Source organism: Nyctereutes procyonoides, unplaced genomic scaffold (assembly GCF_905146905.1).
Source record: "Nyctereutes procyonoides isolate TBG_1078 unplaced genomic scaffold, NYPRO_anot_genome, whole genome shotgun sequence".
NCBI classification, from domain to species: Eukaryota; Metazoa; Chordata; class Mammalia; order Carnivora; family Canidae; genus Nyctereutes; species Nyctereutes procyonoides.
In genome coordinates, this window is record NW_026575020.1 from 27,038,827 (window position 1) to 27,065,345 (window position 26,519).

At 41.4% G+C, this 26,519-nt stretch overlaps 1 protein-coding gene across 1 annotated transcript in view; it reads left to right on the top strand.

The window, feature by feature from the left end:
• Positions 1–26,519, top strand: part of VPS53 (VPS53 subunit of GARP complex) — a 142,860-nt gene that overhangs the window by 24,619 nt on the left and 91,722 nt on the right. The window contains exons 5-7 of the mRNA XM_055322439.1: positions 13,100–13,186; positions 17,093–17,208; positions 18,851–18,970. Coding sequence (XP_055178414.1) covers positions 13,100–13,186; positions 17,093–17,208; positions 18,851–18,970 — 323 coding nt within the window. The remainder of the gene's footprint in view (positions 1–13,099; positions 13,187–17,092; positions 17,209–18,850; positions 18,971–26,519) is intronic.

The window sequence follows — 26,519 nt, forward strand, 5'->3', positions numbered from 1 at the left end:
GTAGTCTCTGCTACTGTTTGGCGCCATTATGGGGAATGGGCTGTGTTGTTGTTATTGCTGAGGCTTCTTAAAGCGTCTCTCCTCCAGCTGAGGATGCCCTTTTTCCATAGCAACAGCTCTTCATGATGCCAGGTGGCAGACAGACTCAAAAACAAGGGACATTCCATTAATGAGGGATACTTACCCGTAGCTTTCTACCTCCGATAGATGTCTAGTGGTTTCCAAGTGATTCTGGCATTCTTCACTCTTACTCTCTTTGTGTTATTATCTTACAGTTATTTCTGTTTCTTACATGTATTCCTTACAAACTCTTCATTTTTTTATTATATGTTTTAATTTAAATTCAGTTTGCCAACATATACACCCAGTGCTCATCCCATCAAATGTCCTCCTTAGTGCACATCACCCAGTCACCCCATCTTCCACAACCCTTTGTTTGTTTCCCAGAGTTAGGAGTCTCTCATGGTTTGTCTCCCTTTCTGATTTTTCCCACTCGGTTCCCCTCCTTTCCCTATAATCCCTTTCACTATTTCTTATATTCTGCATATGAGTGAAACCATATGATGATTGCCCTTCTCCGATTGCCTTATTTCATTCAGCATAATAATCTCCAGTTCTAGGGCAGCCCGGGTGACTCAGTGGTTTAGCGCTGCCTTTGGCCCAGGGCTGATCCTGGAGACGGGGGATCGAGTCCCATGTCGGGCTCCCTGCATGGGGCCTGCTTCTCCCTCTGCCTGTGTCTCTGCCTCTCTCTCTCTCTGTCTCTCATGAATAAATAAATAAAATCTTAAAAAAAAAAAAAACTCTCCAGTTCTATCCACGTCGAAGCAAATGGCGGGTATTCGTCTTTTCTGATGGCTGAGTAATATCCATTATATATATATATATATGTGTGTGTGTGTGTGTGTATATGTGTGTGTGTGTGTGTGTGTGTGTGTGTATTTCTTCTGAAAAGAATTAACCTTTTCCTCCTTTCTGCAGTGGTGACAAATGGGATCTCAGTCTCCTCTCTCTTTTTTTATACTATATATATAGTATATATATACACTATATGTCTATATATAGATATATATACTATCGATAGTATATATGCCTATATATATATAAAGAAGATACTATATATATATATATATATATATATATATATATATATCATCTTCTTTATTCATCTGTCGAAGGACAAGGACATCGTGGCTCCTTCCACAGTTTGGCTGTTGTGGACATTGCTGCTATGAACAATGGGGTGCAGGTGTTCTGGCATTACATACTACATACTACATAAGTATCTTTGGGGTAAATACCCAATAGTGCAATTGCTGGGTCATAGGGTAGCTCTATTTTTAACTTCTTGAGGAACCTCCACACTTTTCCAGAGTGGCTGTACCAGTTTGCATTCCCACCAACAGTGCAAGAGGGTTTCCCTTTCTTCATATCCTCTCCAACATTTGTTGTTTCCTGTCTTGTTAATTTTTGCCATTCTCACTGGTATGAGGTGGTATTTCATTGTAACTTTGATTTGTATTTCCCCGATGGTAAGTGATGTGGAGCATTTTTTCATGTACTCCTTACAAACTCTTTAAAGACATGTCTCCATCTAATGATCTTTTCTTTTAAGTATCTAGCATAGTGTATATAATAGTCTTATTTTATTGAAAAAGTGAACAAAAGATTGAAACTTTTTTTTTCCTGGACAATGTCTCAATTTCAGTGTAGTTCAAAGGTATAGTTTTCCTGATCCGTGAGCCATTCTTCTGCGTATGCCTGTAGATGTTGAACTTAAACAGCTTACTTACAAACTCTAAAGGATGGTCGACAACATTTGGCTATTGAAGGAATAGTCACACATGAAGTATCATACTCCATTGGGGAGATCTGGGAATAGTATTAATAATGGCCATTTAGTGAGCCCTCCCCCTTTTTAAACGGTTTTATTTATGTATTCATGAGAAACACAGAGTGGAGAGAGACACAGGCAGAGGGAGAAGCAGGCTCCATGCAGGGAGCTGGACATGGGACTCGATCTCAGGTCTCCAGGATCACACCCTGAGCTGAAGGCGGCGCTAAACTGCCGAGCCACCTGAGCTGCCCTAGTGAGCCCCTTTTTATGAGCTGCATCCTCTGTCAGAACTTTCTCAGATGCAGAAAACAAAATCCCAGTTCAAGCAGGCTTAGGCCAAAAGGGGGATTATTTGAAAGGCACTTGTGTCTTGTTTTGAAGAAGGTGAAGTTAGACTGTGGAAGAGTAGTGTCAGCTGAGCTTGTCAAACAGTTCAAGCTCAGGATTGGAATAATGCTCCAAAATTTTCTGTATCTGTCTGTCTGCCTGTATTGGCTTTGTCATCCCTATGTGGAGACCAGCTTCCTCCCCTTACTGGGGAAACTTGCTGCTCTCTAACTAAGCTTCTCATCTTGGGCTCCCACCAGAGAGAAATGACCTCTTTTTGCCAATTTATTCTGGAAAGTCACAAGAAAACTCTTTGGCCCAGCTTGGACCAGGCCTGCTTCTGAGACAGCAGACTCTCTAAGAACACGATGAGAGAAAGATTCCCAGAAGGAGAGAATTGGGTTAATAGTTCCAGAGGTGTTCACGAATAAGTTGTGTATTCCTTCCTAACAAAATGTCTTTGAAAAAAAATGTCTTTGAGGTAGGAGCTCCTGTTCTAGAAATGGTGAGCCCCTGCCTCCTAGATGTAAAGTGGCTTGATAGAGATCACACAGCAAGTGGCAAGGCCAACACTCAAATCCCAGGCTGCTGGTTCAAAAAACCCTTGCTTTTTTACTAATATGATGCATTCCTTTTCCAAACAATAGGAAAGGAACTGGCAGACGAACATAAAGTTGGACAACAGAAATGATAGCAGAATAGTGGGAAAACACAATTTTCTTCCCAGGAACCTTGAATATTAGCACCTTATTTTTTCGAGGAACATAAAGCCATACCAGTTCTTCTGAAAATAATTAACCTTTTCCTCCTTTCTGCAGTGGTGACAAATGGGATCTCAGTCTCATCTCTCTCTCTCTCTCATTTTTTTTTAATTTTTATTTATTTATGATAGTCACAGAGAGAGAGAGAGAGAGAGAGGCAGAGACACAGGCAGAGGGAGAAGCAGGCTCCATGCACCGGGAGCCCGACGTGGGATTCGATCCCGGGTCTCCAGGATCGCGCCCTGGGCCAAAGGCAGGCGCCAAACTGCTGCGCCACCCAGGGATCCCTCTCTCTCATTTTTTTAAGATTTTATTTATTTATTCATGAGAAACATACAGAGAGAGAGATATTGAGAGAGGCAGAGACATAGGCAGAGAGAGAAGCAGGCTCCATGCAGGGAGCCCGATGTGAGACTCGATCCTGGGACCCCAGGATCACGCCTTGGGCCGAAGGCAGATGCTCAACCACTGAGCCACCCAGGCATCCCTCAGTCTCACATCTCTTAAAGGCTGCCTGTGGACTCACAGGATAAAGGTGATATAATTCTCTAATAGAGCAAACTACAAAATTACATGAATCTAAGAGCCAAAGGGGATATTAATTTCTTAAAGCATTTCCACATTTCCATTCACTCAGATCTCCTCTGTATACACAGGTGGCAAATGATAGTTCTGGAGAGAAAAATTTAAAAGATAAAAGAAAAAGGCAGTAGAGTCTGTGGTGCCAGGTTCCATGCTGCTTATTTTCTGTGCTCGTGACCTAATGGGCCTTTGGTATTCTATTCAGGGTCTACTTCAGGAAGCAAGGAAAATTAAGAATAATGGTTACAGTTAATGATACACACAAAAAAAACAGAGATAGCCTAATTGGTTCACTTAGTCTTCTGAGCTAACTCAGTGGGTTGCTTTGCCTCTCCCAGTTGTAGAATTAGAGTGTCTAAAGAGAACTAACACCCTTGAATGCAGGCTTAGCCACACTCCTGTGCTCAGTCTAGAAATTCTGGTAAGGGTAGATTGAAAGCAGATATTTTTGGGTGATACTTCTGTTTTTAATCCTCATACAGCTTGGAATGGGAAAGTAGCCACATTTATTTTAAAGAGTGTCTAGGGACAGTGCCAGAATCTTTCTTTCAGCACATTTTCTCATTAGCCAGGTAGTAAAAGTATTTTAGTATTAGTTAAAAATAAAATCTTAACCTTTTGTAAGTTTTTAATGATTCTTCCAAATTACAAAACACTCTTCTTCCTGGGTAATTGATTAGTAGAGATTAGATACCAAACATTGGGGTGTGTGTTGAGAATGGACTTGCTTAATGGAATGAAGCTTCCAAAGAACCCCTTTGACTCTGGAAAATGAATTGTGTTAAATTTCCTCAACTTTGGTACATTGTTATAACAAGCAGAAGTATTCCAATCTGAAAAAAAAATCTGGCAAACAATTTATCTTTCTTTAAGACTGTGAAATGTAAGATTGTGTGAGTCTTATTTGTTTGCTGGAAGAAAAACGTGGTACCTTTGGCAGAGATGGATCTAGTAGGATGCCAGATTGAGAATAAGGACTTCAGGTAGAAACTCCCTGAGAAGGGATCATGCACACTTCTTCAGACCTTACATCTGAATATAGAACTTGGTCCTTTCTGCCTTTCTTAGCTGAATGTCATGTGTCTTAGGGTGTTTGGCTAGAAGATGGTGCTTATGATCCCATCAGCGCATCACTATGCATGACATGACCAATAGCATCAAAGAATTTGGTGCAAACTGCACTCCAAAAAGTCAGTCCTTTCTGGTGGGCGATTGCCTTTCAGGTAGTACTTTTTTTACCCCATGACCTGACTTTTTTTTTTTTAGAAGACTCCAAGGGGTTTAGAATTTACCAACCCCAGGCAGCCCGGGTGGCTCAGCGGTTTAGTGCTGCCTTCAGCCCAGGGTGTGATCCTGGAGACCCGGGATCGAGTCTCACATCGGGCTCCCTGCATGGAGCCTGCTTCTCCCTCTACCTCTCTCTCTTTCTCTTTCTCTCTCTCTCTCTCTCTCTCTCTCTCATGAATAAATAAGTAAAATCTTAAAAAAAAAAAAAAAAGAATTTACCAACCCCTTTCAGTATCATGGGCATGAGACTCCATGTTAGCCAAATAGATAACAATTACAGAAAGCAGGATACTGTGTTTTTGAACCACTGCTGATAGGTATGCCTGAGGTTAGGGAAAGGCAGGGCCACCAGTCAACACACCTCACTCATGGCAATGGTCTCAACACTGCTACTCTTCTGAGAAATGCCCTGTGATAGTTTTAATCAGTTGGCAAGTATTTGTCAAGTTCCAGCTGTACTCTAGCTTTGGCTAGATGCTGTAGGTGATGTAACTGTATGGTCAATCACCAGAGTCCCTTTTCAGAGTGAGAAGGAGCTATTAATAATTATACCGAGACAGTAGTCCTAAACTGGACCTGTCCTTCTGGCAACCAAAATGGGTGATTGCCTGAACTATAGGGGATATAAGAATGCTGGTCATGCCCTTAGTCTACGCTCTAAAGGAGACTTACAGCCCTGTTTGAGAGCTAATACTGTTTATTTTTATGTTTTTATTTTTATTTTTTTTTTTAGAGAGAGCACGTGCATGTGTGTGAGCAGAGGGGAGGAGCAGAGGGAGAAGAGAGAGAATCCCAAGTAGGCTTCATGCTCAGCCCAACACAGATCCTGACATGAGGGCTTGATCCTACTACCTTGAGATCATGACCTGAGCCAGGACCAAGTTGGATACACAATTGACTGAACCACCCAGGCATCCCAAGAGCTAATACTTATACACTAAACAATCTAATAGCATTGTGAAAAAGTCCTTCTCTTCTATAATTGTCTCATTACCACCATCCCCCTAGCCTCCCAAATCAATTCTCTTCTGTCGAATTATTCCCACATTAGCCACATGCAGGCATTGCTTATCTTCAAAACGTCCTCCCTTCACTCCTTCTATTGCCCCATTTTTCTTCTCATAGCAAACACTTTCTGAAACAAGTAATCTACACGGGAGGTCAATGGACTTTTCCTGCTAAGGGCCAGATAGGAAGTACTTTAGACTTTACCTGCTGTTGTGTGGTGAAGGTAGCCATATATAATACCTAAATGAATGGGATTGGTGTGTTCCAATCATTATTTATAAACACAGGTGGCACACTGGATGTGGCCCACAGGCCACTGTATGCTGGCCCCTGCCCTACACTCATCTCCACTTGATGGTATCATCGCTGTGCACTCCCATCCCCTTGACCCCACTCAAACTGCTCTCATGAAGTCATCAGCAACTTCCCTGTTGTCAAATGCAGTGACAATTCTCTATCCTAATTTACATAAATTTTGTGTTTTTTTTTTCTGTTTTTAGACTTTATTTATATATTTGTATATTTCAGAGAGAGAGAAAGAGCACAGGCAACAGGTGGTAGGAACAAAGGAGAGGGACAGGCAGCCTCTGTGCTGAGCCTGACACGGGACTTGATCTCACGACCCAGGATCATGATCTGAACCGAAATCAAGAGTTGGACACTTAACCAACTGAGCCACCCAGGTGCCCCTTGATTTACACAAATTTTCAAGAGCATAAGACATAATATCTTTTCCTCCTTCTTCCAACTCTTGTTTGGCATCTGACACCACAGTCCCTCATTTTCTCTCATGTCACTGCTGCAACAAGGAGGCCACATCTTTTCTCCCTTTTTCTTTTCTTCTAGACTTCTGACCATTGGAGTGACTAAGGGCTCAACCTGTGTAGTTTTCTCTTTTTTGTTGTCTATACTGTCTTCCTGGGTGAATTCTAGTCCTACAGACTTCAGCATCATCTATAAACTGATGACTTACTTACTTGTTTGCTTATTTATTTTTGACTTCTAAATTTAAATCTCTAGCCTGCACCTTTCCTCCATGCTCCAGGCTTAGATGTCCAGGTTGATATCCCCCTGGACATCAAGGAGGCTGTGCACCCCTAGCCTATTGAAATAGAACTCTTGATTTCTGATCCCTCCACCGCTACACACACCTGTCTGTCAAACTTGTTCCTTCTCTTGTCTTCCCTACTTAGTTTAAGGGAGTAATTCAGTGGCTTTTCAAACCAAAACCAAAGAGTAATCCTTGATTCTTTCTACATTATCCACATCCAGTTCATCAGTGAGTCCTGCAGGTCCTATCTTCCTATAAATCCCAGTCACTTTACTTCTTCTCACCACAGCTGGCCACCTGCTTCAGACCTGCCCCATTTCTCACCTAGACTATAGCACCCTTCCCAGCTGGCTCTTTCCTTCCTGCCTCTGTCCAGCCCCCACCACATAGCATGTAAACCATTCACCAGTCCCTTGTTTAAAACCCTTCAGTGACTTCTCATTGCCCTTTGAACAAAATCCCGTGATTTCACCAAGCCTTTAAGGCCCTCCAAACTCTGGCACCTGCCTCCTTCTCCAGATTATTAGCACTGCCACCCCCCCACCCCCCTCTGCCATACTACCCTGCCATCCACTGCCTTCCTTTTAAGTCCTTTAGAACACTGAAGTCTTTTTCTGCATCAGGATCTTCTATTTGTTGTCTCTACTTGAAATCCTTCTTACTCCAGATCTAAAAATTCTGACTCTTCTTCATCCTCCAGGCCCCAGTTCATGTATTCTTTCTCAGGAAACCACCTACGACCATCTCCCTTACTCCCACCACCCTGCTCAATTCCTCCAACACACCTGTCCTTCCCTGAAATCTTCTCTCTTTGTTAGTTGTTCTTCCACTGTATCCCCAAACTGCCACTTCTCAGAATAAGTTCCTTGAGGACCATGTGTGTCTCATCTGCAATTGGGTTTTTTTTTTTTTTTTTTTTTTTTTTTTATTTATGATAGTCACACAGGGAGAGAGAGAGAGAGGCAGAGACATAGGCATAGGCAGAAGGAGAAGCAGGCTCCATGCACCGGGAGCTCGACGTGGGATTCGATCCCGGGTCTCCAGGATCGCGCCCTGGGCCAAAGGCAGGCGCCAAACCGCTGCGCCACCCAGGGATCCCAGCAATTGGGTTTTCAGTGCTTAGAGGAATACCTGGTAGATGGGAGACGCTCAATAAATATTTGTTGAATGATAGAAGGAATGCATTAACAAAATGCTGACTAATAGAGCTGGGACTGTAACTGCCACAGGAATTCAGAGTAATGGTTCAGGTACAGGTTGTCTTCAGGCACGAGAAGAGAAGGTCTGTGTGGCTAGAAAGTGAGAATTATTTGTGATTGAGGATGGATTTGAAAAAAGAGCATTTTTTTTTTTTTAAAAAAGAGCATTTTTAAAGTACTCGCTATTCTTACTGCTATTATTTTAAAAGACCCCGGCCTAAATAGTAGCTTGTAAGGTTGTGATCTTCAGGATGAATTTGTGGGCCTCCATTCTCTCTTTCTCTCTTCCTACCAAACAAACAAAAAGCCAATGTTGGCGATGGGCTCTCTGGGCTCCCACGACATTCTCTACATATCTTTATCATATCTCAGTGTTCTTACTGTTTATTATCCTATTTACCTTATTAGAGTATAAACTCCTTGAGAGTAGGAATTACATTTTTTATCCCCACATCTCCAGTATGGTAGTTGTTGATTGAATAAAGTGGATATTAAAATTTGTTCTAGTTCCTGAACAGCATGGTCAAAAGACAGTGATTTAGCAGGACACCTGGGTGGCTCAGCGGTTGGGTGGCTGCCTTCAGCTCAGGTCGTGGTCTCAGGATCTGGGATGGAGTCCCGCGTCGGATTCCTATAGGGGGGCCTGCTTCTCCCTCTTTAACACACCTGTCCTTCCTTGAAATCTTCTCTTTCTTTGTTAGTTGTTCTTCCACTGTGTCCTCAACCTGCCACTTCTCAGAGTAAGTTCCTTGAGGACCATGTGTCTCATCTGCCATTGGGTTTTCAGTGCTTAGAGGAATAACTGTGTCTGTGCCTCTCATGAATAAATGGATAAATCTTAAAAAAAAGAAAAAGAAAAAGACAATGATTTAGCAATTATTTCAGAAGAGAAAATTATAGTGTTTACAAATATCTGAAGTAATCTAAAAATATAGTTAATTCAAAGACGGTCATTGAAAAGTGCCTTTCTTTTTTTTCTTTCTTTTTCTTTTTTTTTAAGATTTTGTTTAGGGCAGCTTGGGTGGCTCAGCGGTTTAGCACCGCCTTCGGCCCAGGGCATGATCCTGGAGACCCAGGATCAAGTCCCACGTTGGACTCCATGGAGCCTACTTCTCCCTCTGCCTGTGTCTCTGCCTCTCTCTCTCTCTCTCTCTCTCTCTCTCTCTCTCTGTGTGTGTGTGTGTGTCTCTCATGAATAAATAAATAAAATCTTAAAAGAAATAAAGATTTTATTCATTCATGAGATATACACAGAGAGGCAGAGACATAGGCAGAGGGACAACCAGGCTCCCTGCAGGGAGCCCAATGTGAGACTCAGTCCCAGGACCCTGAGATCATGCCCTGAGCCAAAGGCTGATGCTCAACCACTGAGCCACCCAGGTGCTCTGAAAAGTGCCTTTCTTAAGTAGAAAAATATATGGAGGGTTCTGAGGTGGATGAAATTACACACACACACACACACACATATATATATATGAATTATATATATATAAATACATGTATACATATATGTATGAGTAATATGAATAACATATACATATATATACACACATACATACACATATATGTATATGAGTAACATACTACAATTTTACAAAATTGATGGCATGGCAAGTTAAAACATTTTCCTGTCTCATTTCCTAGGCTTAACTTTTTTTTTGTTGTTGTTTTTGGAATGTGAGGATTGCAAAACTGAATTATGTTGTTTGACAGAAGGTCTGCAGTTGAAATGCTGGCTCAGTTGTAACTACTGTGGCTGATGTGTTTGTTGCCTGTTTATCCTGAGAGCAAAGACGGAGTGTGCATGTGTGTGTGTGCCATGATTGATTTTAAAATTCAACTTAATAAACATGTATTGAGCACCTACTATATTATTCTGCCCTCGATGCCAGTAGGTCACAGTGAATGCCTTTTAGGATGTCGTGGTCCAACCAGAAAACACACTCACAAAAAAATTATTGTAAATGTTAAGTATCCATAAAGGATCTGAGGCACTCAGATGATGAATGAGTTGATTCCACTGTGTGCTGCAGGAGAGTTTGTTGGGAGGGAGGAGGATGGTCGGGGAAAGGATGGGGAACAAGTGGCATTTGAACTAGGCCAGACAGACAACAAAGATTTGGACACTCTCAGTAGCTGTGTTGAACATTTTATTTTGACATTTCACCCCTTTGGTTTTATTTTATTTTATTTTTTATTTTATTTTTTTTACCCCTTTGGTTTTAAATGGATATTCCTTTTTATCATTTTAATTTTGTTAGAACTTGGTTTTGGTTTGTCATAATTTTATGAAATCTGAATTTGGATGATATAGTACTAAGCAACAATCAAAAGAATCTTGCTTGTATGCTGGTTTTGAGGAGGTGAACATTAAAAATGAGGAAGAGGAGATCCCTGGGTGGCTCAGCAGTTTAGCGCCTGCCTTCGGCCCAGGGCGTGATCCTGGAGACCTAGGATCAAGTCCCGCATTGGGCTCCCTGCATGGAACCTGCTTCTCCCTCTGCCTGTGTCTCTGCCTCTCTCTTTCTGTGTTTCTCATGAATAAATAAATAAAAATCTTTAAAAAAAATAAAAATAAAAATGAGGAAGAGAATTCTTTAGTGAGATGGAGAGGTGGGATGAGTGGATGTGGATTCACTCAGAATGGCTTAGGGTAGGATTCACTCAGAATGGCTTAGGGTAGGAAGGGCAGGCCTTATGGTCTTGCTGAGAAGGAAAGGTATGGTCTGGGGGATATTATATATGCATGTATCTCTGGGTGTCTATACATGTTACAGACATGCATTTGCTTGGGAGTCCTAAGCCTTGGAAATAATATTTCTGGGGTTTTTAACACCTGTTGTGTCATCGAATCTTCCCAGCAACCGTGGAAGTAGGTGCCATCATCAGCACTTTGCCAACGATAAAACAGATGCCCAGAGAGGTTGCATGCAGTGATAGTGGAGGCGGGCCTCAAACTGCTGCCTGCTGGCTGAAAAGTGCAGGGTTTTCTCACACCACCACTGCCATTTCAGGGGTGCTGAATACTAGGATGAGAAAGGCAGAATGTCAAGAAACCAAGTGGAAACATTGGCAAATGAGGCATCCTCTTAGATTAGAATGGGATTGAGTAGAGCTACTTACTGTGACCCACTTCCATTCCATCTTGTCTTTTGATTGTTCCCTACTTTTTAGGCATCATTTCCCAAGTTAGGAATTTTTGACTCTGACAGCAATGCCAACTGTTCTAAGACCAGACTTTCTGGTGATTAAAATCCCTTGTCCAGGTGGCAGAAATCACAAGTATAGAAGCTCCTTTGCTCACAAACCTTTGTCGATACAAGTGAAGCGATCCAGCAGAGAGAACACACACTGACCTGGTGCCCCAGGAGACGGTGCCAGCAGCTGTCTGAATAGTGTCCCCTCAGACTTGACCACAATGGGCTAAAGGAACAGCTTCTCAGATGACTTTCTGGTTGCATTTTAGAAGCTGTAATACAGTCACATGCAACAGCTCAGCGTGTGAAACTCCTATTTGGGATTGAGCCACACGCAGGGCAAATGACTCCAAAAGCAGAAAGAATTCCCAGTATCAGAAGTGAACAGTCCGGGAAACCTATGAAGGAAAGGAAGACACAAGCCCTGCCTCCAGCAAGGAAGGAATTTCCAGCAGAGGAAGCCAGCTTGAGTTTGCTTTTTGGGGATGTTTTTTAAGTACAAAAAAGACATATTAATTCATGATCTAGAGGTAGCTTTTTCATTGGGTCCAGCTGAACACAAAAGTCCAAATAATTCTGTCAGGGCTTCTGTCATCCCTTCATCTCGGCTCTACTTTCCTCTTCCCTCTGGGGCGGCCCTCTCAGGGAGGTTGGCTATTTCCCCGTGTAGGCTAAGAAGGCCACACACAGCTCGAGGCTTACATTGGCCTTATCATTACATTCAGAAAGGGTTTGTGAGGCCCAGTTAGGACAGGCCACTCTTAAATCCAAAATAAATAAAGTGTGATGAAATACAGTATGAGCTCTTCTGGCTGCTGCATCTTTTCTAAGTACATATATTCTGCATGTGTATGGTTTTAGCAGCCTGACAACTCTCAAATATCACTTCCCCTACTCGAGGGAGCGACCATGGCTTATCATACTTTTAATGTGTGGCATCCATCTTAGAGGTTTTTCAGTAGAAACATTTGGCTCACCATCTGCTTTAAGTGTCCCTTTCTAACTTCATGTCATAGGTTTCCAAATGGGATACTAGAAATGTCTTCAAGATTTGCCATGGTTCTGGAATCCCAGTGTACAGTTGATTTTGTTGAAAGTACAGTCTTTTAGAACTTTCAAAATTCAGAGTTTCTCCCTACTTATAGCCACCTCTGTCTCTCTACAAGCTTTGACGGTTGTTATGCACATGTGTGTATATATACACACATAAAAGAATGCACAAGTGTGCATGTCTTGTTTATGTGTTATTACACATAACACCTTGTAATCCCTAAGGGAGGGAAAAATAAAATAAGATGAAATCAGAAAGGAAGACAATAAAATAAAGATGAAATCAGAAATAAAATAAAATAAGATGAAATCAGAAAGGAAGACAAACTATAAAAGACTCTTAAGTATAAGAAACTGAGGGTTGCTGGAGGGGAGGTGGGTTGGGGGATGGGATAGCTGGGTGATGGGCATTAAGGAGAGCACGTGATGTAATGAGCACTGGGCATTATATGCAACTGATGAATCAATGAATTCTATCTCTGAAACTAATAATATACTTTATGTTAATTAATTGATTTAAATAAAATAAAAAAATTTAAAAACATATAGTAATCCCTGAGATGGAGGGAGATCATTTTTAAATTAAAACTTTATGATTCAGGTTGGCAAGAATCCTGTGTGTTTGCCTGTATCCAAATGCTAGAGTCTGTCTACTACTTTGGTGCAGTAAAATCATATACATAAGTACAATGAATCAAAAGAACTTTATGGTAGTTTTCTTCTGAAGCTAGACTTGATTGTAGTGTAGTGACTGGTGTCTCGGGTTGCTTCTTGTTTGTCATTTATTTCTCTTATTCTAGGCACTTGAAGAGGCCCAGAAAGCTATTCAGCAACTCTTTGGCAAAATCAAAGATATCAAAGACAAAGCAGAAAAGTCGGAGCAAATGGTGAGTTTAGGTTTCTTTCGAACTTTTTTGCACTAGAAGAGGAAGTTAGGTTCTTGTCCAGTCATACTAATTAATGGGCTTTTTCTCCCACTTGCTGCCAACCACAGCACCCACTTCTCTAAAGCAAGCCCTATGAGTACATTCCAGATTGATTCAAGAAGAGCTGCACATGCAGTGACTCACCATCCCTGCTGCCCTACATTTGCAGCCCTGTTTTTAAATAGGAAAAGTTTTCTTCTCTCCCCAAAATAGTTTTCTAGTTATTTTGGATTCCTTTTTCTGGCATCTGTATGTATCATGTATTTCTCAGTTAAGATATATGATATATAACTTCATATAGCATGAAAACTGGTCTGGATCTGGGAGGTGGGATGTATCCTGCCATGAAATGTGCTTATGGTTTTGATTAAGTTCTCCCTTGACAAATTTGTGTTCTCTGGTGATGTACTCAGGAGGGCCTCTCTGCTCACTGAGAATCCAGCCTCACCCACTCCTACTTCATGGGGGAACACTATAAAATGTTAGCTCCTGTCCTTACATTCTGACCGCATAATGTCATGTCTTTGAATTACCTCTGAATTCCATTTTTTTCAACCATAAAATAAGAACAGTAATACCTGCCTTAAAGAATTGTTGAAGAATTAAATGTATGAGCATAGTACCAGGCTTATAGAAGCCATTATTAATGTCATTCCTACCCCTCCCTGGCTGCCAACTTCTTTTGGTTACAAAAACTCCCAGATCCTTACAGTCTTGTCACCCTACATCCTATTCTAATTTACTACAAGAACAGATCTGATGTCACGTTTCTGTGTATCATTCAGCTCTCTTCAGTGGCCATTTGGCAAGATAGGAAAGGATGTGGAGTGGGAGGGGGATGGGCAATTTGATGAGTGGTGCAAAGCATGACCTCTGAAGTCAGGCTGCCTGGGTTGAGATCCAACCCCTCTCCTTACTAACTGTGGCAAGTTATTTAATCTCTCTGTGCCTTGGTTTCATCACTGTAAAATGGAGATAATAGTCCTGGGGACATCATAGAATTGTGGGAATTAAATGAGATGATGTGTGACACACATAAGCCCTGAGTAAGGATCAGTTGGTGCTGGCTTGCCCACCAAGGCCTCCTCATCCAAAATGGCCAGTAGGAAGGCAGAGACTGAGAGCTAGAGCTGGGGTGGAGACACTGAGATCCTGCCAGGTGCTGTTCTTACCTGTTGGCTCTTCCTATTCCTCTTCCTGGGCAGGCGGTGTTTCAGGCCTTAACTACCAAACGAGGGGTCAAAGGAAGAGTACTCCTTCATCAGAGGAAAAAAATTAATCATGCTTTGTCACAGAGTGAAATAGTCTTTGAGAGGGACTTGCTCTGTGGTTCTTTCCCCAAGGATGCACTGCCTTAGCACCATCCACAGGCAATTGAAGAGCAAAAGTTAGTATGTGTCTTATTTTAAAGCAGTTTGCTCTCCTAAATAGTGCTTTTGCTAAAGGGAGGAAGGGGTAGGATTAAAGAGAGAACTGACATTTGTTGAGCTCCTTCAATGTGCCAAATACTTTGCCATAGATATGGCTTTATATAAGTGATCTAATTTAGCTCTCACAGCAAATTTGTGAACTAAGTTTTATTATCATTATTATTTTTAGAATTACTCATCGTTTTAAAAAGATTTTATTTATTAGAGAGAGAGAGCGAGAGCAAGCCTACAAGCAGCGGGGAGGGGCAGAGGGAGAAGCAGACTCTCCGCTGAGCAAGGAGCCCGATGCAGGACTCGATCCCAGGACCCCGGGATCATGACATGAGCTGAAGGGAGACACTTAACTCACTGAGCCACTTAGGTGCCCCTGTGATTACCCATATTAATAGATGAGAAAACGGAGACTCAGTGAGGCTAAGTAGCTTATTCTAGGATACAGAGTTGGTGAGTGGAATAGCTGAGATTCAGCCTTAGAGCTACCTAACTCCAAAACCTGCCATCTCGTGTTCTGTCCTTTTTTGGCTGCCCTTGGCTGACAATTAAGGCACCTTAACTATGGATATTTTATTTGTGTAATGATCTCTGTGACTTTGACCTGAACATCCTTTCCATGAGTTGCCATTAAGGGTGTTTAGAGAATATCAAGTAGTTTGGTTTGTGTGGAGAAGCACAGAATATGTGATGGGTAAAGATGGGAGGTCCTGGGAATGTAGAGCCTGATGAGCTCTGGTACAGAGCTCGAGGGAGGGTCTGACGGATGAGTAGAAAGGGACAGTTTTTTGTGATGAGGCACAGGATTCTGAATACTCAGGATTTAATGACTGCTAGTAACGCGGGAATGAGAAAGGACTCCCTGATGTTAGCACTGGAGCTAAGGAACCTTAGAAGAGGTGCAGGATTTTTCTGTAGGAGAACACGGTGACAATTTCAGTGTTGGAAGTGGGTTATCAGATTCTAGAGCCAAACTCCTGTTCACTATACCACTTTTCTTTTTTTTTTAAGATTTTATTTATTCATTTATGAGAGACGCAGAGAGAGAGGCAGAGACGTGGACAGAGGAAGAAGTAGGCTCCCTGCTGGGAGCCTGATGTGGGACTTGATCCCAGGACCCAACCTAAGCCAAGATGCTCAACCACTGAGCCACCCAGGTGCCCCCACTATACTACTCTTGATCTTCTTTTTCCCTAAGCTCAGTCATTCCCTGAAGACGTGAGAAGTGGTAAATTCTTAACCTATTTCCCCCTTCCACCTCCACCCCCAGGTAATAGAAGTAGAGATACTTTGAGGGCCTGTGAGTTAGAGAGAGAGCAGGCTTGATCGGGAAGTCTCCATGAGAGAGACTTTTACTGCCAAGATCCAAGTTAGCTTAGCAGGTTTGTGGAACTAAGTTGTGAGGGTCATAATCTTTACTTTATGGATTTACCTGGGGTGATCAAACTCTGAAAAATCAGATCATATTAACTTAACTCTTTCACTTTTCACTTTTAATGGGAGGTAGATCTTTCTAGTGTTTTTCACTTTTAATGGGAGGTAGATCTTTCCAGTGACTAGAATGTTTGTGCTTAGTATCCAGGGCACTCCCTTCCTTCAAGGTATCAAAGAACCTGGGATACCAAATTGCTTTTCAGAAAGTTTCTTGATCAACACGAACTTAGGCAGTTTAGTGGAACATTCTACCTAGGTGTTAGTAAAGTTGGAGCACTGTTCCCACTTCACTACTGAATATGCTTTTTTGGTGACTGAAATATATACTTGTATTCCAGGTACAGTTTATTTCTCTTGGATTTCATTGAGTCAACACTGTCTGAATTTTTTACTCCCCCAGTTATCTTCTTGCCCCTGAAGACTTCACATCTCCTCTGTGACAGTACATATTAAGTACTCACCACAGAGGGGTTACGTTTTAGTCTTCTTGAGATTTCAGAGAAAGCCTTTTTTTTTTTTTTTCTGGATATGGGGCAGTAAATCCTAGTTCCATGAATAAAGATCATTTCAATAGAAATAGCCAACCACCCATTTTGTTTCAAACCTGGTAGTTCCCCCACCCTGATCAGAATGCATTCTTTTCTGACCTTGTTGAAGAGGAGGTGTGCCAAACTTGGCTCCCTGGACTTTGTATGCTTCATATTAACTTGCTATTTGGATCCCTCCATTTGGGGCAAAAAATAAAGTTCATTTTGTTCCTCGCAGTTGAAGGCTTTGTACCTCTGGGTAGGGTCAACTGAAGAAATGCCAAATGAGATTTAAATGGACTGATTAGAAGGTATTTTGATTTTATATGATGAGAATGTGTTTTCTCCAGAGGCTAACCTGGGTTTTTTTTTTTTTTTTCCTTGCTTCATTTGCCTTATTTTCTTTTGGAGCTACCTGCAAATGGATATACATCTTTCTTAACCTTCATCCTTTTTCTCCCGTTTTTTTTTTTTTTTCTACTTAGGTTAAGGAAATCACCCGCGATATTAAGCAGCTAGATCATGCCAAACGCCACCTGACCACCTCAATCACAACACTGAACCACCTGCACATGTTAGCAGGTGGTGTGGATTCGCTCGAGTAAGCAGTGTCACCTTTCTCTTTGGGGTCCACAGGAAATGAATGTGCCACGGAAATAAAATGGCATTATAGGTATTTTACTTCTCGGCCAGGGAAGGCTCACCGTCCTGCCCCACTTCCTGCAAATGGGTCTCAAATGTTTAGCTACTATTTGGCTTTATGCCCTCTGGTGTTCAAAATGTGACAAACACCTGAAACTTTGAGGTGCAAGTCAGTGAGAAGGGGACCCAGATAGCATGTGGAGGATGATTCCAAAACTATGGCTTGTTGAAATGTGGTAAATCTCTGCCATTAAGGCCAACAAGGTCATTCAGGACTATAACTGCTCCCTGTAGCCCCTGTCTTGGCAGGTTTTCCTACTTGTGCTGGGCTGAGTTGCAATACTGTTGGATCCATATAGAAACAGAGGTTGAAAATAAATAAAGAGAGCTTTGATTTATCATTCATCCCACTTTTTTTTTCAACCCACTTTTTCAAAGGCATTAGTATCTTGTTTGCTTCATAGGGGAGCTATAGGGAATGATGCATGAGATTAGAAATTGTATTAAAAGGAAGAGCTGATTATTTATTACAAGAAACAATCCAGAGGCCTTTTTTACTAGCAAGATTCTGACATGCCAGTTCACTTCTGCTGTCTGTCTCAGGCTGAGAATTCCCCCTGCCCCAGCCTCAGTGGAATCTCATGTGAGGACATAGAATCTTCACAGAAATTTGGATGCAGCATCTGAAGTTAGAGGGAGGACAGGGTCAAACTCCTTCCTGGTCTCTCCAGGCATTGTGTGAGCTCCAGCGAACTCTAGCCCATCTTCCTGCAAGTAGCAGTCAGAGATGTAAGCCAGCCAGTGGGAGACTGGAAGAGCAGTTTCCTTGTCCCTTGCTCCAGATGCTCCGGATGTCCCTTCCCACCAGACTATGAGACCAGGCTGTGGTATTACGGTAACATGTTGGCTTGAACTTGGTCCTCTTTTTAAATGCCTCTTTTTTTTAGTGTCTCTTAAGGAAAGTAATATATTATACATTTAGTGTAAAAGCCCAACTCTACTGAATAATTTAGATCTAAAAGTTTGTCCTTCTATTAGCATCCTTTTACTGAAGCTTCATTAACCTTAGTAATAGAGAAGTAGAAAGAGGTGCTTAACATTGGCTTAAAATCTACAGATTTGAGTTAACATATAAATGCCCTTTGTTGTAGCCTAGGAAGATGTGTTTGGTTTGCCCCGTGCTGTAATCCTCAAATAGTAACATTCCTATCCCTATTTTCTGTCTAAAGCCTGCTAATCCCATAATACCCAACCTAAATCTTCCCAGATTCCCTGCCCCCACCCAATGAGAATCCATCACTCACACATTCTTTTTTATCTTCTATAGCATATAACGTGTAATTCTGTTTAGAACTCAGTTTATCGTACTTGGTATTAGTTAGATGGTATTTGGCACTCTGTCTCACTAAACGATGTCACCTTGAGGATTTGGGCCAGGTCTTATTTTCTTTCACCTCCAGTGTGCAGGACCATATATATTCAGTGCTCAGTGAATGGTGACTAAAATCGAGTTGCTCTATTATGGAGCTCAGGATAGGTGGTTCCATATCTATATCTTGTGTCATGGTGTTTTTCTACCTTCTCAATTTATTTCCTTGCAGAGCCATGACCAGGCGAAGACAGTATGGAGAAGTTGCTAACCTTCTTCAAGGTGTGATGAATGTTCTGGAGCATTTCCACAAGTATATGGGAATTCCACAGATCCGGCAGCTTTCTGAAAGGTAAAATGTCATTGGAGAAAACAGTCTTCTGCTTTAAGAAAAGATGGTGCTAGGATGCACTTCAGCATTTAGGTCAGTATGTTCACCGCAAAATCTTGTAAGAAGGAACCTCAGATGTGATCTGATGTAAGTCTGTGTGATATAGATGTCCACTATACCCCTTTCCAACTTTTTACCATGTAATTGCTGGCCTGGCATCACTAGAGGGGTAGCTGGTGAGTTATATATGTGGTTGTCCAGCTCTTGGTTGTCCACATTTGTGAGGGAAACTGTTTCCCTCACGAACCACAGTATTTCCTTATAACAAACCACCACCACACTTAGTGGCTTAAAACACGAATATTTTACTCATGTAATTTAACCTGCCTTGGCAGGAACAGCTCACCTCAGCTCCATGCAGCATCAGCTGGGGTGGGCCAGGAGAGGCCTGAGGGATCCATGGCTCACTCTTGTGCCTGGCAGGTTGGTACTTGTTGTCCACTGAGAGCTCAGCTGAGTTATCTTCCATGGGCTGCTTGGACTTCCTCATGGCAAGGTGGCTGGGTCCCAAGAATGAGCCTCCCAAGAGAACAAGGCCTTGGAAGTCACACAGCATCACTCTGGTACTCACAGGGCTGCCAGGATTAGGGAGGAAGGAACGTAGTCTACCCCACCCCCTCACTGGGAGGAATGTCAAAGTCCCATTGACAAAAAAAGCATATGGGATTGGTCATATTGCTGTAGCAACTTTTGAAAAATCTCATTTGCCACTAGAACTTCAGATGTGACAAAATGATGACTTAGCTAGCGTCTTCTTTCTTCCTACCTCTATCTGAGTTCCAGTCCCGGATCCAGAGCCAGTAGAAAGAAAGCCTGATACTTAGAAGGAAGAGGAAGCTTCTGAAGGAGAGTAAGGGGAGAGTGAATTCAGTGTCTTTTCTATTAGAAGTAGCAGCCAAAAGAATACTGAGAAGGTAGAGCTGATCACGATTAAGGAATCCTAACCTTTCTTGAACAAAGAGGCAGGCCTTTAGCAGTAGCCATCATTCTTATTTCTGTCTTCCTAATGATGCCTGATTACTACAGGCCTCTTTTTTTGTTAAGTTTCTGTATTTTTAATCATGTAAATAATACAGATATGCATTTTCTTTATTTTTTAAAAAATCAAATACACAGATGAAACTCAAGTCTCCGTTAGCTATAGCTGAGATCCTAGTGCTACCTATATACAGATAGTGACGTAGTGACTTTTTAATTTAATGTGTATCCCTCTAGATTTTTATGTGCATTTACATAAATCTGTACTTTCAATTTGTGGTTTTGTTATGTTTTGTTTTGAATAAATGGTTTCACACCATATGCTTCATTCTGAAACTTTTTGGTTTTAACCTTGTGATGTATTTTAGAGATTTTTCCACATTGATATGTACAGACCTACCTTGTTCTTTTTTAATTGATGCCTGCAATTCCATAATATAACATACCACAGATTATTTAACCATTTTCATATCACTGATTGTTTGCTTCTAATTTGTAAAAGCTATTGCATGTCTGTAAATATTTTGCTAGGATAGGTTCTGGGTCATTGGTAAAATGCAATTAAAATTTTAATAACTGCCCACTTGCCCTCCCAAGAGGTTTTATCTATTTATAGTAACCATCTACGCAGTATGTGAGTACCCACTTCCCCATACCCTCAGCATGCTTTATATTGTCAGTTTTCCTTTTTTATTTAACTGAAGGATGAAAAATAACATCAGGTTCCTTTCATTTCCATTTCTATGGTGACTACTGAGACTCGTTTCCCTTTGATTGTTGGCCATTTGCATTTCCTATGAAATGCCTGTTTACCTGTATTGTCTCTTTGTCTATTGGGTTATTTTTTTCCTTATTGTTATGTAAGAGTTCTCTATATATTCTAGAAGTTAATATTTGGCAGAGCTGGTAGACCTTGCCTGTAAAACCATCTGGGCATGTTATCTATCTTGAAGGCAGATCTTTGACTCTCACTGCAATTTCTTCCATGGTAATTGGACTATTCAGATTTCCTACTTCCTTTTATTTTTTTTAACTATGTTAATATATAAATAACATAAAATTTACCATTTTAATAGTTTTCAAGTGTAGAACTCAGTGGCATTAAGTATATATTCATAATATTGTACAGCCATCACCACTTCTATTTCTAAAACTTTTTCATTACCTGAAACAGAAACTCTTATTCATTAAAGAATAACCCATATTACCTCCTCTCTCCCACTTCTGGTTACCTGTGTTCTCTTTTATGTTTCTGTAATTTGCCTAGTTTAGGTACCTCTCATAAATGGAATCATACAATATTTGTTCTTTTGTGTCTGGCTTATTTTACTTAGTACAGTGTTTCAAGGTTCATCCATGTTGTAGAATGCATCAGAATTTCATTCCTTTTTAAGGCTGAATATTTCAGTGTGCGTGTGTGTGTGAGTCTGTGTGTGTGTGTGTGTGTGTGTGTGTTTATTACATTTCGTTTATCCATTCTTCTGTGAATGGACACACAGGTTGCTTCTACCCATTGGCTGTTAGAATAGGTAAATCTATTTTCTGGTATTTCTTGTTGTCTATTAAAAATCTGGTCAGTCTGATTCTTACTCCTTTATAAGGTAATCTATTTTAATTTGATTTTTTTAAAGATTTTATTTATTTATTCATGACAGACACAGAGAGAGAGAGAGGCAGAGACACAGGCAGAGGGAGAAGCAGGCTCCACGCAGGGAGCCCGACGCAGGACTCGATCCCAGGTCCCCAGGATCACGCCCCAGGCTGAAGGTGGCGCCAAACCGCTGGGCCACCAGGGCTGCCCTAATTTGATTTTTATTTTGCTCCAGAAGCACTTGAGATTGGGTCAGGAGGATGGTCAGGAATTTTACTAGGGTGTAGGTGTGTTGTCCTTCAAGTTGGTCTGTACTTACCATATCTTCAATCTGAAGACTCATGAGTTTAAGTTCTGAGAAATCATTTTCTTCTATTTCTTTGAGTAGTTTCTATGCTTTGTTCTCTGTGCTCTTTCTATGTGGCATTCCTATTACACGAATATTGGAACTTCTAGATCTGCCATATTTCTTAGATTTTTTTTCTTTTTTTTTTTTAGGGAGGAGGAGGGAAGGGGGGACTCTTAAGCAGGTTCTGTGCCCAGCACAGAGCCCAGCACAGGATTTGATCTTCACAACCCTCAGATCATGACCTGAGCCAAAACCAAGAGTCACTCACTCAACCAATTGAGCCACCCAGTCATCCCAGATTATATGTACTTTTTTTTTTTTTTAAAGATTTTATTTATTTATTCATGAGAGACTAGAGAGAGAAAGAGAGGGGCAGAGACACAGGCAGAGGGAGAAGCAGGCTCCATGCAGGGAGCCCAATGTGGGACTTGATCCTAGGTCTCCAGGATCATGCCCTGGGCTGAAGGTGGCACTAAACTGCTGAGTCACCGGGGCTGCCCTCTATGTACTTTAAACCTCTGAGTTGCCTGTCCTGTTTCTTTGTCCTCTAATAGCAGGTCTTCAGTTTATTGAGCATGGTGACTTTTTTTCTTGGCATTAGCATTCTTCTAGTGTTTGGTGATTTGTAGATGAAAGCTTATTTTTGACTTTGAGATTCTTTCATCCTGATCAAGGATGCTCTTTTATTGCCACTGGCTAGTGAGGGAAAGGGGGCTATGCGCTGCTCAGCTAAGGGCCATAGATAGCTCTAAGAAGGTGTGGTGGGGCTGGAGCTGGAGGAGCTGCCAGGTAGATATGCCAGTGGTTAATCTGTGCTTGTGGGCTTCTTTTTTTTTTTCTTTCCCCCTGTCCCAGCCCTGTGGTCGGGCAGTAGCATCTCCCATAAATCGTAAATCGCTTGTGGGCTTCTTCATCTGCCTTCTGGTCACTCCTGGGGTTCTCAGACCCATACCATTCCTTGACCTGAGCGTTCAAGGCAGGGATGCAGACCTGGAGACTGACTTTGTTACTCCTCTTGCAAGAGCCCAACATATCCTGCTACCATTTGCTTCAGGGCCCCTCCTGCTCTCATTGTCTGCTACCCTCCTGTCTTTCATTTTTGAAAAGCAGTTTCAGCAATGGTTTCCTTCAATTCTGTGCTACCAGGCAGTCCTGAGTTTCTAGTGCACCACTTCTTTTTCTTGCCTGGTTCTGGATTTTTCTTAATATCTTTTATTATTTCTAGGGATCTGGGGCAGGAAGAAGAGATGACAACATGTGCTCAGTGTGCCATCTTATAGTGGAAGTGCCAGAGAGCCAGTAGGGAGTGTAAGAACAGAGTTTGGCGGAATCCTAGGGAAATCACCACCCTGTCCGCCATTCTTCCTAACTCCTCACACTTAGAGCTGGCCAATTGCCATATCACACTGGGGGCGTGGAGTAGCCCAAGGAGCAAACAAACAGGGCCTTTTAAGCTGCCAAAAAGAAGGAAGCTTGGCTAGAGAGGGCAGACTTGTTCCCAGGGGATGGAGGAGAAGGGAAGGCACTATCACTTCCCCTTACTCTTGTGATAATCCAGAGTTGATCTTTTTTTCCCGTTAACTGATTCTTTCCTTCATTTACCTAAGAGATATATACTAAGGACTTTGTATGTCCTGGGGCCCATGCTGAGGTACCGAAGGCACAAAGTAGGAAATGTATACTCCCTGCCCTCAGGGAGGTTCACTGGTGTTGTGTGGAGGAGACACTAGTAGAAAATTTTAGTATGGCATAGATACAACAAAACTGGTAGATGCTGTACAAGCAGTAAAAGAAATTGAAAGACTCAGCCTTCAGGGGCTGAGGTTAGGGGTCACAGTAGAATTCAGTTTTCATCTGATCTTAAAAGAATAGCTAGGATCTTACCAGCAAGACAAGAAGAGGAGGAAAAAAGGAGAAAGAGGACATCATGGAACTTTGGGAGACAGTGAAGTGTGAAAGTCTGCATAGGTAGGTAGGATCAGATTTTATATGCCTTGCCTAAGAATCTGTTCTTTGTTTCATGGACAGTGAAAGATCCTAAGCAGGGAGGGACATGCTCTCATTTGTGTTTTGTAAAAGTCTTATGTATTGTAGGTACAGAAGACTGGAGATTGGGACTATGTTCTAGACTAGAAAAGATAAGAACCTTACCAGGACAGTGACCATGAGGTCAAGGAGATCTGCGGAGGAGCTGGTTACTAATTGGTTGTGTTGGATGGACATTGTTGATGGCAGGAATATGGCAGAACTGAATTCTGTTCCTAAAAAAGTAATGTAGGGACAAACAAGAGGATACAGTCTTTTAGGACTCTGCTTTTTAACATTTTTCAAAGAAGTGGTTTTATAATTTGAAGGAACTTTGTGATCATTGCTATAAAACATTCTCCTTAAAAAGAGAAAAAATCTAACATGCTAGCAGTGTGTGTGAACATTCATTACCATGTAGGATTGCTGCAAATGGGAGGACTTAACTTTCGTTTCACAACTTCTATTTGCAAAAATTTTGTATGGGTTAAAAAGAATAAATATAAATATGTGCTATTAAGTAACAAAAAACAAAACGAGAGAAGAGCTCTCTGGTTTTCAGTGCTTGATTACAGTTGTTTTTCAAGAGGTACTAAAAGTTGGAGGAAAGTCCAGATTTCTTATTTTTAGCGTCTTTTCTGGTGAATTCTCCTCCCTTATGTTTGCATAGTGATGGTAGAACCATCTGGAAATGATAGAAGTAGCTGTTTGTTGAGGGGCAGGGGAGAGGGCAGCAGAGCTGTACTCTGTGTATTGCTTTAGTTTCTCCAATTTAATAGCTTGCTGTCTATAAATCGTAGAAATCACATGAAAGTTTGTGCTCTGAAACCATTGCCTGTACATTTGAAATATGAAGTTCATAGACCTTGATTTGAATATGACTATTTCTTCCAACTACCCTTCTGGAAAATGCTTAAATGTTAATGTTGCATTGAAGGAAATATTTTTTTTCATTAATATCATCTTTACATTCAGAGCCTCCTGGCTTAAGAATATCCATAAAAGCAAATATTTCTAGTAATCAGTCAATATTTCTTGAGAAAGAGTGGAAGATTCTTGCATTCTTTTGAAACTCGTAAAACTCTCGAACTAAAAAGTATTTTTCAGGGCTATAGTTAACCTCTTAGATGTGAGAGATATTTGGCAGGTTGGGAGGGTGGGTACTATCACATTGTGTAGCAGTGAAAAAAATCAGAGAATGAAAAGACCTGAATAGCTATGGGACTTTGACAAGTTCTTTCTGAAAGAACTTCAGTTTCAAAAGTGTAAGGGTTGTACTTCATTGTCCCATGGAATCACACTTAAGATTCGGGGTTTGGATTCTTTATAGGGCCTGTTTGGAAATAGAGTGTCTGACCAATCTGACTAGTTAACCATTCTGTCCAGTACAGACTGTGTTTGGGAGGTCAACTTACTGTGAAGTGCTGAGGGTGTTTCCCTCAGGGCAGTCATTCATAAGGTAGCAGAAGCATCAGGATTACCTTATCCACAAATGTCTAAATAATTTTCATAATTTACTATATTCTGCTGCTGCTACCTGTTATGTAAACTGATTACACAGTTTTAGGAAAGATCACCTTTGTCAAATGGCATGGAGAGTGCTAGAAGTCAGTTGATTGACCTTCCCTTTCTGAGCAGCAGAGTGACTCCTTTGTTTCCTAAGTGTGATCAACACTGAGTTGTCACACCCAAATGGACTGAGCTTATTTGAATACCAGGATGAATTTTTATTCACTCTCTTCTCTATTAGTTGTAGATAAATTTCCTAATTATTCTTAAAAATCATGGTAGCTCAACTCTCTTCTGCTAATGGAGTCTCAGTTGCTCCATCTCTTTACAATAGGAACTTTTTGGTTTTCAAAGAGGAAGGAGTTTAGCCAAAGATGTGTTTTTTTAGTGTTGATTTCTTTCTCAGATCCTGTTTAGGCAACTGATTGTAAAGACTGCTATTCACATCTCACCCTGAAAATGCATGGAATTATGGTTTGGGTTTATAGATATTGTTGGTTTTTTGTTTTGTTTTGTTTTTAAATTTTTATTTATTTATGATAGTCACAGAGAGAGAGAGAGAGAGAGAGAGAGAGAGAGGCAGAGACATAGGCAGAGGGAGAAGCAGGCTCCATGCACCGGGAGCCCGACGTGGGATTCGATCCCGGGTCTCCAGGATCGCACCCTGGGCCAAAGGCAGGCGCCAAACCGCTGCGCCACCCAGGGATCCCCTGATGTTGTTGTTAATGTCTGTAAGGGAAATGGTCACTCTTTCATCTGAGTACACTGATTGACACTTTGAAAGCTATACTTGGAAACGTGTATGTCCCATGGAAATATTTATGTTCTGAAGCCTATTCTTGTGCTCCAACATTAATTATACATCCAACTTGCAGTCACCTGTGAAGGTGTCTGCTGTTACCAGTTAGTGCTGTAAAGGTGGGTGTTGGGGAATGGTCAGTCTTGGAGAAGACAGTGAAAGTCCAGGCCTGCATCCCCCACCTTTTCCTTCACAAATCTTAGTTGTGACACATATAAGGAAATGACTTATCCTAAGGGAAATGGCTCACTGGTGGCAC